We start from the raw sequence: 16512 nt of genomic DNA, 5'->3' as shown, positions 1-16512 counted from the left end.
ATATCGGTCTATCGATAGTGATCTTATTTTAACAATTGCATGGCAGTTGAGAATGCTACCTCTAACCTGGTCTGTACAGGTAATACATGTTTTTTGTTGGGTTTTTTTATGGGAAAAAGTTTGGAAATACAAAGTGGTGTTCTTGTAATATTTTTGGGTTTAAATAAGTGTAACTTGGGGCTGAAAAGACACAGCACTTATAAATACAATGCACTGGAAGATAAACTGAAACGTAAGACAGCAATAAGTCAGTATCTCAATATGTGACGCTTCGCCGTATGTCACATAAGAACTACTTTATTACTGCTATTACAATAGCAATGAAAAAAACACTACTTCTACTACTAATAACGAGTCATAAAAGATGTACACGTGTCCGTCGCCCTCTGGTGGACAAGAACCTTCTCACGCTCGCCACTATTGGCGTTGTCATAGCAACAGTAAAGCGTGAGCGAACAAAAACAAGCGCTTGGTCATTCTGTCGACATTCGACATCTATGACGCCATCTTCGTGTAGAATTTAATTCACAGTCCATTTATCCAACAAGGCTTTTGGTGGAGAGTCAAAGATGAGCGGAGCCAAAGCCCGCAGCGACGCGCCTGTTGCTGACAACGTCTCCGGCGGCAGCCACGGCTCTGCGGCTCCTTCGCGGGAGCGCAAGTCGGGTGGAGGGGTTCTGAAGAGGCTCAAGTCGCGGAGGAGCGAGGTGGACAGCAGGCCCGTCACGGAGGAGGACTTGCGGGCGCAAAATGGACACACCAGGGCGGAAGATGTCCTCGGACTGCGGGTGGCGACACGAGGTTTGACCTCTTGTTGTGGGGTGAAATGTACCCTTACTGCCCTTTGCACTGACAGTGCATAGGGACATCATCACATCTGATGAATTGTATACATACTGCAGTTGCTGAATAGCATTTGTTTGTGGAAAAACACCGTTATATTTAATCAATGATAGCAGGTGTTTGTGACATCTTTTTCTATATCTGCTAGTGATCTTTCTGTGTCTTACGCATATCGTGTACATTTGTGCTAGCACAAGAAAAACAATAGCATTTGGTTGTTAGTCAAGTACAGGTACATTTTGAAAGATGTTTGAACATTGTGGCTTCACTACAAATGCTTCAGATAAGGGCTATTCAAATGGCCCCAAGCGGACCAAATCTGAGTTTAGTTGAAAACTAACATTTTTGCAACAGATTACTAAAGAGCACTGTGATATAGAGGATCTTTGACGACAGATTTTGGTAGTAGGTCCTTAAGGCGCTCCGGTCAAATAGAGGATCTATGACACGCCGTTTTTTTTTTTTTTTTTGCCGTTTGTCCTTAAAAACCACAATGCTCTCCTGTCATATGACAATATTTGACCAGCATTTTTTTGTATAATGTTCTTTAACAATAGCAGAGTGCTTCTGTCAGGTAGAGAATCTTTGAATAGCATTGTCGCAGTAGGTCCTTAAAAACAACAGAGGACTGCTGTCATATATAGTATAGGCTCTTCGACTAGCACTGTAGGTCCAGGAAAACAGCATAGCGTTCCTGTCTTATATAGGATCTTTGACGAGCATTTTTGCAGTAGGGGCTTAAAAACATGACTCTATTATTCATTTGGTGAAGTAAAAATTTAAAAAAAAAGTTACAAATACTGTAATTTCCATTGTATAAGCCAATACTTTTTCTTAAACTTTGAACCCTGCGGCTTATACAGCGGTGAGGCTAACATGTAGCTATGTTCTAATCTTGTAACATCTGCTTTACTTCAGAACTACTAAAAATAATTTAAATGCTGTGCTGCTCGCGAGTCAGTGAGGAAACGGTAGTTCTTTCTTTGGCAGGAGCCAATCACAAGCTATAAGTGAAATCATGGCAAACTTGTCAATCCATTGGAAATAGCTCAGTCTTGACTCATGGTGTCATCTTAAAGAGAATGGTAAAATTATCACAGAGCAAACACTCAAAAGGTAGTTTAAAATAAAAAAAAAACAACAGCTACAGTATTTTAATAGCTTCCCATCATGCATTTCGTCCCAGCAAAGCATTTCATTGGCCATGGCTGCCGGGGCATGATGGTTCATCAGCTGCCTCTGTCCATCAGAGGGAGCCAGAGGAGCCCGGAGATAAGGAGGATCTTCTGGCTCCCTCATCCCCGGCAGCCATGGCCAATGAAATGCTTTGCTGGGATGAAATGCATGATGGGAAGCCATTATAATAGTTGCTGTTTTTCATCTTAAACTCGTATTGGTACTTGTATATTTCTTAGCTACCATTTCAGTGTTAAGTTGCTGTGTGCTGATTTTACCGTTCTTTGTGAGATGACACCGTGAGTCAGACTGCTATATTGAGTAACGACCTCCTGTGATTTCCACTGGGTTGACAAGCTCGTTGTGAGTTTTTTAAAGCTCATGATCGCTTCCTGTCAAATGAAGAGCTATCTGGTCCGCACTGACTCATGCGCGCCACAATATGCCATTTTATAATGTGTACATGTGCGGCTTATGTATGTACAAATCTTTTTCCTTCTAAATTCAGTGGGTGAGGCTTAAACACCGGTGTGTCTCATACACCGGAAATTACGGTTCTTGTAGTGACATTACATACAAAATAAAAATAATAGTGAAGGAAGAAGCCCGGCGCCCCAGTCTTTAGCTTTCTGCAAGTGTGGCCACCAGAACAATTTAATTGGATCACCCTGCTCTAGATGATCACTGTTGTCATCTCTCCGTCATTGTTGCAGGCTACCTCTGTAAACCCGAAGACAATATTTACAACATTGACTTTGTGCGCTTCAAGATCAGAGACCTGGATACGGGAACTGTCTTATTTGAGATCGCCAAACCTCCGCACTCAGGTGCCTACTGCTTCCACGCCCTGTGTTTTATGGCCTAGCAAGCTATTTCATTTAAGTGTATGTTCTGTTGTGTTGGTGATAATTAAGGACAACATTCAGTACAATCAGTGAGATGAACTCATCACAGGATTGTTGCAAATGGAGGCTCTTTTGCACAATGTCAAATGCGTTTCTGTGCTGTGGCTTGTAGAGGAAGACGAAGAAAACCGAGTAGTAGATGCTAGCGCAGGCCGGTTCGTACGTTACCAGTTCACCCCGGCATTTCTGCGCCTGAGGACCGTCGGCGCCACGTGAGTGACTTGCCACATCACTGGCACATGACTGACTACTACACACCATTCACTCACACAAACCTATGACGTGGTGACCTCATCCGGAGATGTAATCTTCTCCATCTTACCAGAGTGGAATTCACCGTCGGTAACCGGCCCCTGAACAACTTCCGAATGATTGAGCGGCACTATTTCCGAGATCGCCTACTGAAGAGCTTCGACTTTGACTTTGGCTTCTGCATCCCAAACAGCCGAAATACCTGTGAACACATCTATGAGTTCCCTCAACTGTCCGAGAGCTTAGGTGAGTAGGATTTCCTAACTACTGTAATGTTTATGTGCAACAATTACTGTGTTGACTCGAACATAAGACGACCCTGAATATAAGACAACCCCTCTTTTTCAAGACCTGTTTTTGGCTAAATATACATATTTTCACACAGAATACGTGTTTTCATTATCAGTGAAATCATACTTAGCTGTTTGACAGTTGTTGACCTTTAGCTGACAGTTGATGACTGCTTACTTTAAAATTAGCATAAAAACTCCCCCTACTTGTGTGAGTAACAGGAAGAAAAGCTCTGACTCGCCTGAGGAGAAGTCATGTGGCGCCATCTGTTGGTTTGCACGTATAAACCTCTAGACCCCAAATATAGGATATATAAAAAATACAGTCTTACGTTCAAGTCAATACAGTAATAAGACGGGCAGGTAGGAGTTTGCTGCTGGAGTTGGCGGACAGGCGTGCAGCTAGCAGTCTGCCTTAGCTTTTGCTGCAGTCTTTCCTTTTGTCTACGCTGGCCATTAATGCCACGCTTCCACCAACTGGCACGGTTCAGTACGCCATAGTACGGTTGCTAAGACAACTATGTAAATAGTGTGATCATAGCAGCATTGGACACTATAACCCACTAAAGGATTCAACAAAAAGTAGGAATGTGACAACGCAAACAAAGGGTAACAATGCGGGACGTCCGGCATTTTGTCATCTTTCTTTTCGATATGCGTCTGACAAGCTTTGTTTGACCAAAGGCACCATTTATCTTTCTCCTGTTCTGCTGACATTGTCGCACTGAAGTGACAATACTCTGGCCACCAGTCAAATGACAAATGGGTTTAAGTTCCACCGTTTAGAGACTGTATCTCTGTGGTGGGGTTGCCAAAAAGTGGTATACAGTCGTCCCTTGCCACTATGCCGTCGGAATTTCACACCTTCACTATGAATAAATTATGGTGTTTTTTGGTTGAAAACAGCCTATTATTAGTCAAAAAATATGCATATCGAAGTAAATTTTAATTTTTTTCTCGAAATTAAGCATTTTCAAGCATAAAAATTGTTAAATGAAATAAAATACAAATACAAGGCATTCAGAAGACGCGTTCAAAGACATTGTGAATGATATGTAGTATTCTACACTGGTCACTAGGTGTTTGTAACATTACTGTAATGTTTGTTGAGACACACACACAGCAGACTTGATGGCTGGAACAACAGTCTTTCATTGCGGGTTTCAATGATCTCACAACAGGCACAAAAATTCCTAATAAAAACATGGGCTACTGTTGCGGCCGTAACCCAAGCCAAGCTAAAACTTTTTTGCCCAATTAATTGTGATAAACAAGGGATTACTGTAGCACAGACAATCTATTCTAGTGGTGTTGTGGTATGCTTTTATGAAGTATCTCATACCATCTAAGCCAAACTGCTCCACTTTTGTGACCCTTTCATTGTGGTGTCAGGGTGGTACACACTGCTGTGTGTTTATTTTCGATAGAGAATTGTTCCTCTTCTTCCATGTTACAATAGAATGAATTAAATGGGAAGCAAATGAGACATACTGTGCAGGTTTGGAACCCAGATGCAAAGAAAAGGCAGAGGCCTACACACCCCAGCCTGGTCAGGGTTGACCTCATCGGAATCATCAAACGATACTGTTTGGTGGAAACATCACTCCTTTTGACACTAAAAACATCATACCATACAGGCCTATATTTTTTTATAGACAAAGCGCAATAGACACAATTTCTGAAGGACAAAATACATAGTTAGAGATGCTCAGTTGTTATCGATATCTGATGCTGATATTGTTCATCACTTCATTTCCCATATAAATGGATACCAATTTAGGCAATAGAATGTCAGGTTACATCTCGTGTAATGAACACATTATGCCTTTTTTTAAAATTTTTTTTACTGTGATGCCATTCGATATCTTTGACAAATAAACATTGCGCAAAATAAGACAAATACCGCAATATGCAGTACAAGCTATAGAAAATCTTTTTTTTTTTTTTTTACATTTTCTCTCAGCAAAACTAATTTGAAAAAACATGACTAACAGCCAGCTAAAAGAACTTCTCCTCCTATTATCCACAAGTAGGCCAGGTGAGTCTTAATAAATTCACAAATAAGAATCCAATTAAATAATGCGGACATACTGAGCTAGCAAGCTTGTTGCTGTGTGGAGCATGCCATCACGCGCGCTCCAATATCATTATTGGCAGAAAAAACTATTCCGATATGAACCGATATCTCATTTTTATGCCTATAATATTGGTAAAAATGACAACCATGTACCTTTAATAGTACAATGACTTGTCAATGGGATGGGTGCCACGGAACATGGCCTTAGAAAACATAGTTACCTTGAAGTCCAGTCATTAACCTTATGGGGTACCGTAATGTTGAGGGGCAGCCATTTTTTAATATTCATATATATTATATAACCCAGGGGAGTTTGGGTTCGCGTAAATGACACTTTGTAAATGTCATATGACATCAGTCAGCTGACATTAAGCTCCTCTCCTGATTTGCTCTTGCGCCCCCCGCGGGGTTTGCAACTTTCATCTTTATTATTCCGATTACGGATAAACTAACTCAGCGGTAAGATGCTTATATCGATAACAAAAGTTAGCAGTTCACTTGTGGTGGTAAGTTATGTAGGAAAGAAAAGCGTATTGTTTGATGGCTTTGCGTCGCATCATGAACTCCACTACTGAAATCAGTGTTTTCTACACGCCAGCTTCTTAAACTATTATTTCATGATGAAATGGAAAATGTGCCCATTGCTGAAACCTTTTTAATACGTTGCCTTGACTTCGGCTGCATTGTCTTTTGCATAATCATTTTAAATTCTTGTATATGGGTAATGTTTGATAGCAAATGCTAACTGGGTGTAATACGCAAACTGTGTCTCCTAATGAACGTTACGTACTGTAGCTATTTTGACTGACATATTACCAGTACTCAGGTTATGTACAAAAGTATTGAGGAATTATGTGTAATCATCTTTATTGCCATATTGAATATAATTATGATGTCAACTACTTTGATTACCTGTAAACTTTGAAAATGTGAATGTGAAATACTAATAATTCATATTTAAAATAGTGTTTCAAAGTTTACCAGTTACATAAATGCGTACTCATTTTTAAAAATAAATATAATAAATGTACATATTTTCTATATTTATAGCAGGAGGTAGATCTTTGGGACTTGGTCATTTTAAAAGTAGCCTGCAGGCTGAAAAAGTGTGAGCACCCCTGCTATAACCGTTAGAAAAGCCATTGACGGATTGGATATTTTTTCAGTGGACTGTAGCTTCCCTAAGGAAGGGATTTGTGGAGAAGATAAGTGCAATCAATAGCCTTTCCAGCATGTAATATGCATTTGAGCATTGTATCACCACATGCCCAGGGGGAATTTAAAGCTGCTTCTGCTTTTGTTATTTCATACTGAAATACCATCAAGATTAAGAAAGAACCTTATTATATGTTAGTTAGCTCCAGTGGCTCTCTCGTCACCACTGAGAATTAGGATCTGGATTAAAAAATATACACTGACCCAGTCAATTTTCTTTAGGTTTATGGTTTTAAAAAAAGATTCTAAATTTGGGATTGCTCACCCTTTTGTGTTGTCTGTTGTTTTTTTCAGTCCGTCAGATGGTGGACTGTCCATATGAGACCCGGTCCGACAGCTTCTATTTTGTGGAGAACAGACTGGTCATGCACAACAAGGCAGACTATGCTTATCACGGAGGACAGTGATATCTGCCTTGAAAACACACACACATATACACGTGCTCATACCTGTGCATAGACACTATCACGCATGCATACACTTAAAACACACAAATGCAAGTAAAGATAAATTGTTATTTTGTGACTGGTGGGGTGTACCCCACAGCTCCAGCATCCCCAGTGACCCTGAACCGGATAAGTGGTATACGTAATGGATGAATGGATGTTATCATTTTCAGGCTGCTATGACCGCCAAGTGGGCATCTCCTATGACTTCCAAACATGGTTCAGCTCATCTTACCATTCTTTCATTCATTCGCTAGTCCTTACTAGACTAGGGTCACGGGGGTATGTTGGAGCCTATCCCAGCTGACTTTGGGCAGGAGGCAGGGTACACCCTGGACTGGTCGTCAGCCAATCGCAGGGCCAATCTCATTTTACCAATGTTTAAAAAAAATGTCCTTCCAATTAAGCACATACGCCCACGTACAAGCACACACAAAACCACACATTCAACCCCCAAGTGTCACACAAAGTGTGTTCTCAGTGTTTGTCAGAAGCAGCTGCTCTTCTGAGCTACCGCCCCCACAATCCACTCCAGACAATACCAAGGGAAAAACAGACTCCATCCACAAAAACACTCCTGTCAAACACACATGGTCAGTCTTGCGTTCCCCCCCACCGCCCGCCCGCAACAACTGTAACACAATTATACAAACACGCACACACACACACACACATAGAGTTTGATCAAACCTTTCTATGTTTTTCTACCTGGATTTAAATAGTCAGATAAACAGTGTACTACTATTACAAAATACTTGCAAGAGTTAAGATGATGCACAACCGGAGCAGCAGCCTGGTCCGCATGGCCAGCAGGAAGTCGAGCCTGTTTCTGGTGAACGTTGGCCCAAGGCTGCCCTTTGTCACCAATTCTGTTCAGAATTTTCATGGACAGAATTTCTAGGCACAGCCAAGTCTTCGAGGGGGTCCAGTTTGGGGGCGTTAGGATTTGGTCTCTGCTATTCGCAGCCGATGTGGTCCTGATGGCCTCATCAGCGTTTACTGGAGCGGTTCGCAGCTGAGTATGAAGCTTCTGAGATGAGACTCAGCACCTCCAAATCCGAGTCCGTGGTTCTCAGTCGGCCTTGTCCCAGGTGGAGGAGTTCAAGTATTTCGGGGTCTTGTTCACGAGTGAGGGAAGGTTGGAGCGTGAGGTCGACAGGCGGATCGGCACAGCGTCTGCAGTAATGCGGTCGCTGTACCGGACCGTCGTGGTGAAGAGAGAGCTTAGCCGAAGAACAAGATTGCGGATACAAGCGGCAGAAATGAGTTTCCGCCGTAGGGTGGCTGCACTCACCCTAAGAGATAGGGTGAGAAGCTCGGCCATCCGGGAGGGGCTCAGAGTAGAGCCGCTGCTCATTCACATCAAGAGGAACCAGTTGAGGGGCTCGAGCATCTAGTCCGGATGCCTCTCGGCCGCCTCCTCGGTGAGGTGTTCCAGGCATGCCTAGGCTTCTCAGACCTAGGCAGACATAGGACATGCTGGAGGAATTATGTCTCACAGCTGGCCTGAGAACGCCTTGCTGTCCTCCCAGTGGAACTGGAAGAGGTGGCCGGAGACCGGAAAATCTGGACTTCACTACTGAGACTGCTGCCCCAGCGACCCGGACCTGGATAAGCGAAAGAAAATGGATTGATGGATGGAGTTAATATGATCACAAAGCATGAGATGACAGGAACAGAAGAGTACAATATTTTGTATCTTGTAGTATTTAGTGTGAGAAGACCTTTACCCAACTTAGGAGTAAGTAGTTATTCTTTGAGTAAACGGTCGTAGAGAATCAAGCTGGAATTGGTCTTGCTGTTGAGGTGTATTATTGTGTAAATGCCGGTGTTCACTTTTTGGGATGATGTTTGTAAAAAGGAAAAACACTATTCATGTATATGATCAAATAAATGTACGGGATTGAAGTGTCAAATGTGTCATGTTGAAAGGTGGAAAAAGCTGAAGGAGGTCGGATTTGTTGTGGTGCAGAGGAGTGCAGTGACGGCGGTGGCCACCAGGAGGAGTTATGTTGCACGTGTTTTTATGACGCGTGTCTACGCGTTCAGTTTAGTACTGTATACTTGTTATCTCTCAACATGATGAGATCTTAGTGAGGTTTACTGGCCCTTACAACTTTATTTGTGCATGTATGATTCCAGAAAGTGAATAACATGCCTAATTTCACATGACTTTCTCTAAAGGCCACATGTGTCATATATTTTGGAATTTCACATTGTTTCACTTTGACTCATTGATGGAGGATGCTTGTCACGGAATAGAAACGCTATATTGTTTCTCATGCCGTTTCCTCTTATCAGTGTGTTCATCTCTCCCAGCCTCTCTCAATTTCCATGCATTTTTCCAGCGCTCATGGCCCAAAAAGAATCCCATGGTACTGTGTTTCTCTCCCCACACCTATGCTGCTCTCCCACTCTGTTTTCCCCTTTTCTGTCGGCCTCTCTCACCTGGTAACCAGACCTCTGGAGAGCGGGGTTGAGTTTCCACTTTCCCAGAGACGAGGACAATCTGAGCCACACAAAGATCCACAATGGACCCCCTCAGCTCTCTCCTCCCTACACACCTACACACATACTGAAACACACTTGACACACACCGTTTGTCAAAGCTCCCTTCCCTGTTCTCTACCCCTTTCAATGTATTCTTCCATTTTTCATCTTTCTGCACTCTCCTTTTCATCTCATATCAGTTAGGCTGCCACATACAGTCTCCCTGCACCCTCTTAGGAAGACCTATGAGGAAAGAAACAAGACAGTGAGACAGATTTGTTGTTATTGCTAAGACCCCGCATAGAGTTAATAAAAGCATGTAGCTCATCCCATTTATTAACCAAGCCAACTGCTCCAAGTAGTGGACTAGAACAGTAGTGAGGCCTGTATAAGCTGAGCAGCACCGCGAGTGGCAGCCATGTGTCTTTGAGCAACACTTCCATGGGTTTGTACTTAGTGTCATCATTCAGCATGAAACCATTCAAACAAAGCATGAATAAAGTAGGATGTGAAGGCCCAGTGTGTCAGTTGCCAATTAGCCCACAAAGCAGGGCACCATTATACTGTGAGCTCATAAATCAATAACCACAGCTTTTCATCAGGCTTGCTGGAGGCCTGCACAAAGTGCAGCACGCAAGTAAAACAGCTGTGCTCGACCGAACCACGTGTTGGTTTGATATCAGTGTCCAAATATCACGTTCAGGGGTATAAAATTAGCATGCAGAAACAAGCATGGCAATAAATACACACACATTCCGACTTTAAAGGGATGATTTACAGTATGTGTTCCCAAGCCTTCGTGGAATAGCAGTCAGTGGTGGGTCGCCGGAAACAACTGGACAGGTGGGATAAATCAGTCACACTCCCACTTCCTCCCACTAAACACATGCACACACACCTTCTCATGTATGCTGTTCAATGAATCACACACCATTGCGAGTAGAAGTGAGAAGCACCGGCCTATTGAAGCTTCCTTGAAACACACACAGATCTCCACTCAGGCTTGGGGGGGAGAGTGGAGGGGCGGGGGCAGTGGTCTCCTATAAATAGCAGCTCGGAATGGCATTGATAGGTCCAGTGAAAGAAAAAATAGAGGGGGAGTGGAAAAAGGATTAAAAGAGATGCAGGGACAGACTGCGAGTTCACTTGCAAATGTGTGTGGAAGGTGGTTCGCATGTCTTTCCACCAGTGAACCTGCCTCCTCCTCCAAATCATCATCCATCTTACATAGACACACACACACTTCCACTTCCTCTCACCATGCTCTTTTTGTGAAGCACCGGTGGTGCGACAGCCACTGTGCGTTTACACAACATTACCCACATCTTCCAATAAAAAGATAATGAATCACCCCGCCGGCTGGTAGCACGATGCTCCCCAAGATCGTGATCTTCATGATGTCATTTCCAGCATCTACTTTGTGACATCATTTTCCCCCAGAAAAAAAAACAACAGGCTTTATGGGTGTCAAACACTACTTTAGATGAAAACCTTGGACAATAGTGTTATAAGCACCCTTGTTTGACTTCAGGTGTGTTTTATAGGACAAACTACATGCAGTACTTGCAAATGTCTAATCTAAGACCTGTAGGCCACCATTAGATGATGGTTTACCAGTACTTTAATGACCACATACAACTAGAATGTGACTTAGTAGAGCGCAGACCGCCACCGAGGCAGAATTGTAAACAAAACTGAACGAAATTGTGTACTGGAGAAGGCTACCTTCTGGTTCATAGAAGATGACAGACAATGGTGCTGTTATGATTTTGGGGGGCGGAACATACCTTTGACACCACTGTAGGTCAAACTGGAATAATATGTATCCTGTAATTAGGCCATTTATTGACCACTCGCCCGAAGTCAGCTGGGATAGGCTCCAGCATACCCCTGCGACCCAAGTGAGGATAATCAAACAAACAGTTCATGATGAAACTTTACAACTTAAGGCGCAGTAACGTACAGTAGAGGTACAAAATTGCTCTGATCCTTTTACCTCATCATGTTTTCACAGGTACTTGTTGCTAGGCAGAGTTTGTAGGCCTCAAGCTAAACTGTCCCATAGGTCAACAAAAAAAATGGCACATGCCAGCCATACCCACGAGGCTGAGCGTACACAGGAACAGGAAGTCAGATAGACACACACTGAGGAATACAGTAATATAAGGATTGAAACGGAATCACTCCTCTGTATTAAATATAAAATACATTGGAAAGAAAGAAGAGTACCATCTGGTGCGGCACAACTTTCCCCGCCCCCTTTTGTACCTAAGACAAAAGAACACGTAGTTAGCACCCCTCACATTTCAACAAACAGTTTGAAACCTCTTCCACTCCTCCACGGTGGATGTTTGACACTTTGTGCTGCTCCACCTTCCGCTTTAGGATGTCCCATAGATGTTCAATTGGGTTCATGTCTGGAGGCATACGTGGCCACTCCATCACCTTGACTTCCAGCTTCCTCAGCAAGGCGCTTGCCACCTTGGAGGTGTGTTTGTGTCGTTATCATGTTGGACAACCGCCATACAGCCTAGTTTACCAATGGAGGGGATCATGCTCTGCTTCAGAATGTCACACTAAAGTTCAAATTCAGGTTCCTTCAATGAACTGCAGCTCCCGCAGTGCCAGCAGCACTCATGCAGCCCCAGACCATGACGCTACCACCGCCATGCTGGACTGTAGGAAAGACATAATCATCTGTGTGTTGACTCACTTCCACTGGAGAGTAAATCTATATACAGTCCATCTTTCCTGCTCTAAACTACATCCAAGTTTTCATTTCTGCCCTTCCCCCTTGAGAAGAGCTACTATAATAAAATGTTTGCTGAAATGTGAGAGGTGTACTCACTCTTGTGAGACACTGTATGTTGTTCATTGGTAATGTATGTATGGAGAGGCCTACCCTAACTTCCTCGGTGCGTTCTTGACAGTTTGTCTTCAAGTGTTCAAAGGTTTAACAGGTTCTGCTGATTTGTAACTAAGCTTTTACAGTATTTTGTGTGGGCAGGGGGGATCTCCCAAATGTGTGTGTGTGGCATTACAGCAGCGAGTGCTGTCGTGCTTACACTCAGACAGCCCACAGACAGAAATAGTCCTATGTCATCAGGGTAAATAAGATGTGGTGTGTTTGCACATACAGGAAGCTCACAGTCGCCTTCTGAAGCCTCTTCAGAGCCTTCCAGCAGCGCCAGACTGACAGACTCAGTTTGTTTTGTGTGCAAATCATTAATAAAAGGTTAACTCAACCCTCAGTCGTCTGTTGAAGAGGCCTGTAAAGCTCCCCGACAATCTCTTTCTTCCTCTCCCTGTCTCTCCTCCCTTTGTCTCTCTTCCTTTGCCACACCTTCCCTTGGGGGGGTGGAGGGATTGTGACTGGAGAGCACAGGTGTGCTTGTTTCCTCCCCTTTTCTCTGTCATCTGATGATTTCTTTGGTGCGCCACCTGTGATGTGGAAACACCCACACAAATGGTCCCTCTAGCTTCCACTTTGTTCAAATTGTGAGCCAATTTCACAGTAATCTGCTTCCGAGTCAAACTATCACCATCATAAAATCTTTAATATATTCTAAACGGTACAGGCAATGTTTTAAGTTACAATTTAACATTCTTAAATGGTGTCAATGTGTGGCGGAATGCATCGTAACTCCGCTTCTTAACACACCTTCTATGCACCTGGTCCGCCAGAGAATAAAAAGACGCAGCAAAAGGGATCGGTGTTGCCAACTTAGCGACTTCATTGCTATATTTCGCAAGTCATCAGACCCCTCTTGATACTTTTTTTCAAAAAAGTGACGAGCGACAAATCTAGGGGAGACTTTCAGAGACTCTGGCAACTCTTCTCGACAAGCAGCGAGCGCTGCTGTGGGTCCCTCCCCCATATAAAAGCAGGTGGTTCCATCTTGTTTGTAATACAGTAATACAGTAATCCCTCATTTATGGTGGTTAATTGGTTCCGGACCTGACCATCATAAGTGAATTTCTGCAAAGTAAGATTCCTTATTCATAAATTGATTATTTTCGTAGTTAGAGCATAGCAAACCTGTTTACAACCTTCTAAATAAAGTTGTAACATTATTACACGCCTCTAGACATGAACAAACACCTCTATAGTCACCTTTCCACTCGTATTACCCAATATATACGTACATACCGACATAATAAGAGTAAATGAGTCATAAAGACATAAATAAGACTTGTGTGTGTGTGTGTGTGTATGTTGCTATAAATGTGTTCCCAAGGGGAGCAGAGTGAGTGGCGGACAGGAAGTGACGTCCGGGGTTCATTGTTGCATTTCATCTTGTCATGGGTTACAGTCGCAGCAGTAGGCCGTGTTTTTATTAGGAATGATTGTGCCTTGTGAGATCATTGAAACCTGCAATAAAAGCCTGTTATTCAGGCAATCGAGTCTATTGATTGTGTGTCATTACTGACACCTCGTGACTACTGTAGAATTCTATGTCACCGTCTTGGAATGCGTCTTTTGAATGCCTTAAATTTGTGTTTTAGTTCGTTTAGCCATTTTTATGTTTGAAAATACTTCATTTCAACAAAAAATACATAAAATTTGCTTAAATATGCACGTTTTGACAAATAATAGGCCGTATAGAGTGAAGAGTGAAACTCAAACCACAGAGTGGTGAGGGACGACCGTATTTAAAAAAACAATAACAAAGCGACAGAAGAAGCATTTCTAAACATGTTTTTTTTGCTTTTCATGTTATTTTACTTACTTTTTGTCTGCTTCTCTCCTTCCGCGTCGATTACACGATACAAATTTGATGATTATGTCAATGTGACCCACCAACACCACAAATAGATTGCAGTCCCGTGGGAAACACTGCTACCATAACTATCTTCCATTCCCGGTTCTATGGTCATCATCACACTTTCCTTCTTTCCTGTCGCTGGTACGCTTCTGCAGTAGCGCAACAAAAAATACCGAGCCACGTCTTTACGTGCACACATACAGCATACGGTTTTAAGTTGTGTGCGAATATCCAAGTGCATTTTTCCCCGTAAAATATTACTTGAATTCCAAATTGTTCGACTTCAGAGCCATTCCAATGTAGAGGTTCCACTGTATGTGCTGTTCACATTCTCCACATGCAAATCCTAAAGCCACTGCCACCAAAGCTAAGAGCATGAACTCTTGTCACAGACGCTGGCTTTTCAAATGGTGAAAAGCTGCCTTTTATTCTGCTTTTTTCCTCTCTGGCTTCTCCTTCTCAACTCTCTTTCAAAATGCCCTGAGGCTGGTGCAGAGCAGGTCCCAGGCCCTGGCGGGGTCAAAGGTCATTTATAAACAATGGGCTCCTACTCTGGGTCAGTTGTGGTCAAGAAAACAAAAAAGGGGTGAAGACCCGCTTTGGACAAACTAACACAGTGTTTCAAGGTGAAGGAGCGACAAAGGACAAGGGGGGGAGATACGGTTGAAAAACAGAAATAAATAGTTAATGGGAATGCATTCATTTACAATATGTGCATTTCATACGCAGAAGTGACTTCACGTTTGTATTTTATTATAGCTCCTCAAATTCCTCTGACTTGTTTCTGCCCTTCCACCACCCTGCTGTCTTTCCCCCACTTTTTTTAATCCACTACCATTGATCATGCATGCAGAAACTGAGCACACCCCGCCAACAGGATAGGTTAGCTGCATGGTGCAGCTAGGCCCTGTCCTACATACTGTTCCCTCGCTATGGTCCACCAGGCCACAGTCACACCCTCCCCCTGATCTGCCTCACACACATATACACAATCTGCACTCACTAGCAAAAAGCACACGTCGACATATTCTGCTGGGATCATCTGTTAGGCAGGTACAGTCTGAATCTGGTCATCATTTCTGTTTTTGGATCATATTCTGCATATAAACACAGCAGGTGCATTCCATGTAATTGAGTGATTTGTTCAGCTTTTGTCAGGGCAGCTGAGGTAAATGACGGCGCTGCTCAGCTGACCAAACTTGCCTCGGTTGAGAGAGTAGCTGATGTAGAGGTAATGCTGCTAATCTTCCACTTTAGCTGGTTAGGTCTGTCTGTCACATGCCAGTGACAGAGGAGGGGTAAATACTAAATGAGAACCAGTAAAGACCGGAATGGGGTTAGATTTGGTTGAACTTTTGGCAGTGAAAGAACTGGATGAGGGGATGCGGAGTGTTGACGACAGCTGTTTTGGGCAAGATGTACTCGGATGGGAGCTGGGTAGCATGAACAGGTGGGCTAAAGGGGTGTTTGAGGGTGTGGACAAGACAGGAATGATTGATGGAGAGGTTCTCAGAAAGAGTGGGTGGTTTTGTTGGTGGGATAGCGGGACTAGATAATGAAGAAAACATTTACATACTTGAAATTTCAGAAATAATGTAATAATTTGGCTGAGAAACTATGAATAAAACATTGTGTTTATGATAACACCATACCAGTAAAAGATGCAGTACTTCAGTATCCGCTTTACCTCTCTTTGATGATTGGCTGGGAGAAATCACGTGATTCGAATGTGCTTATTGCAGAATAAAGGGCTTCTCACGGCGAGATGAAACAAATATGATTCCATCACAATAGCATAGAACAACAGCATATTCCTAAGATAACACGGGCTCCCAAACAAGTCCAAAGGCCTGTATTAGTACAATACACGATGGAAACGATCATATTGTGGAGATGTGATTCACGACAAGACAGGAGTTGAGGGTAGGTGGCCCAAACAGTTTACTCTCCACTCAACAAAAAGCAACAACATTTTAGCAACAGCTAAGTGGCTCCAACAACCTCATGACCCGGAAACGGAAGTACACTTAGTCTGTCTTAATCCTCATTAAT

The 16512-nt window shown here is 43.0% G+C and overlaps 1 protein-coding gene across 1 annotated transcript; it reads left to right on the top strand.

Moving 5' to 3' along the window:
- The first annotated feature begins 304 nt into the window (after positions 1–304).
- Positions 305–10675, top strand: LOC129185921 (protein unc-119 homolog B-like). The gene is made up of 5 exons (XM_054783600.1): positions 305–801; positions 2733–2846; positions 3037–3136; positions 3250–3422; positions 7053–10675. Exons 1-5 carry the CDS (start codon positions 570–572, stop codon positions 7163–7165), a joined length of 732 nt encoding a protein of 243 aa, XP_054639575.1. The 5' UTR covers positions 305–569; the 3' UTR covers positions 7166–10675.
- The last annotated feature ends 5837 nt before the right edge of the window (positions 10676–16512 follow it).

This window comes from Dunckerocampus dactyliophorus, chromosome 8, assembly GCF_027744805.1.
Source record: "Dunckerocampus dactyliophorus isolate RoL2022-P2 chromosome 8, RoL_Ddac_1.1, whole genome shotgun sequence".
Lineage (NCBI taxonomy): Eukaryota > Metazoa > Chordata > Actinopteri > Syngnathiformes > Syngnathidae > Dunckerocampus > Dunckerocampus dactyliophorus.
Note: the sequence above shows the minus strand (reverse complement) of the source record. Positions and strands in the feature narration are given on the sequence as shown.

Excerpts from the sequence above, each read along its gene's own strand:
- LOC129185921 (XM_054783600.1), top strand. The coding sequence starts at position 570 with ATGAGCGGAGCCAAAGCCCGCAGCGACGCGCCTGTTGCTGACAACGTC. Across the intron at positions 802-2,732 it reads ACTGCGGGTGGCGACACGAG|GCTACCTCTGTAAACCCGAA; the intron begins GTTTGACCTCTT and ends TCATTGTTGCAG. Across the intron at positions 2,847-3,036 it reads CGCCAAACCTCCGCACTCAG|AGGAAGACGAAGAAAACCGA; the intron begins GTGCCTACTGCT and ends TGTGGCTTGTAG.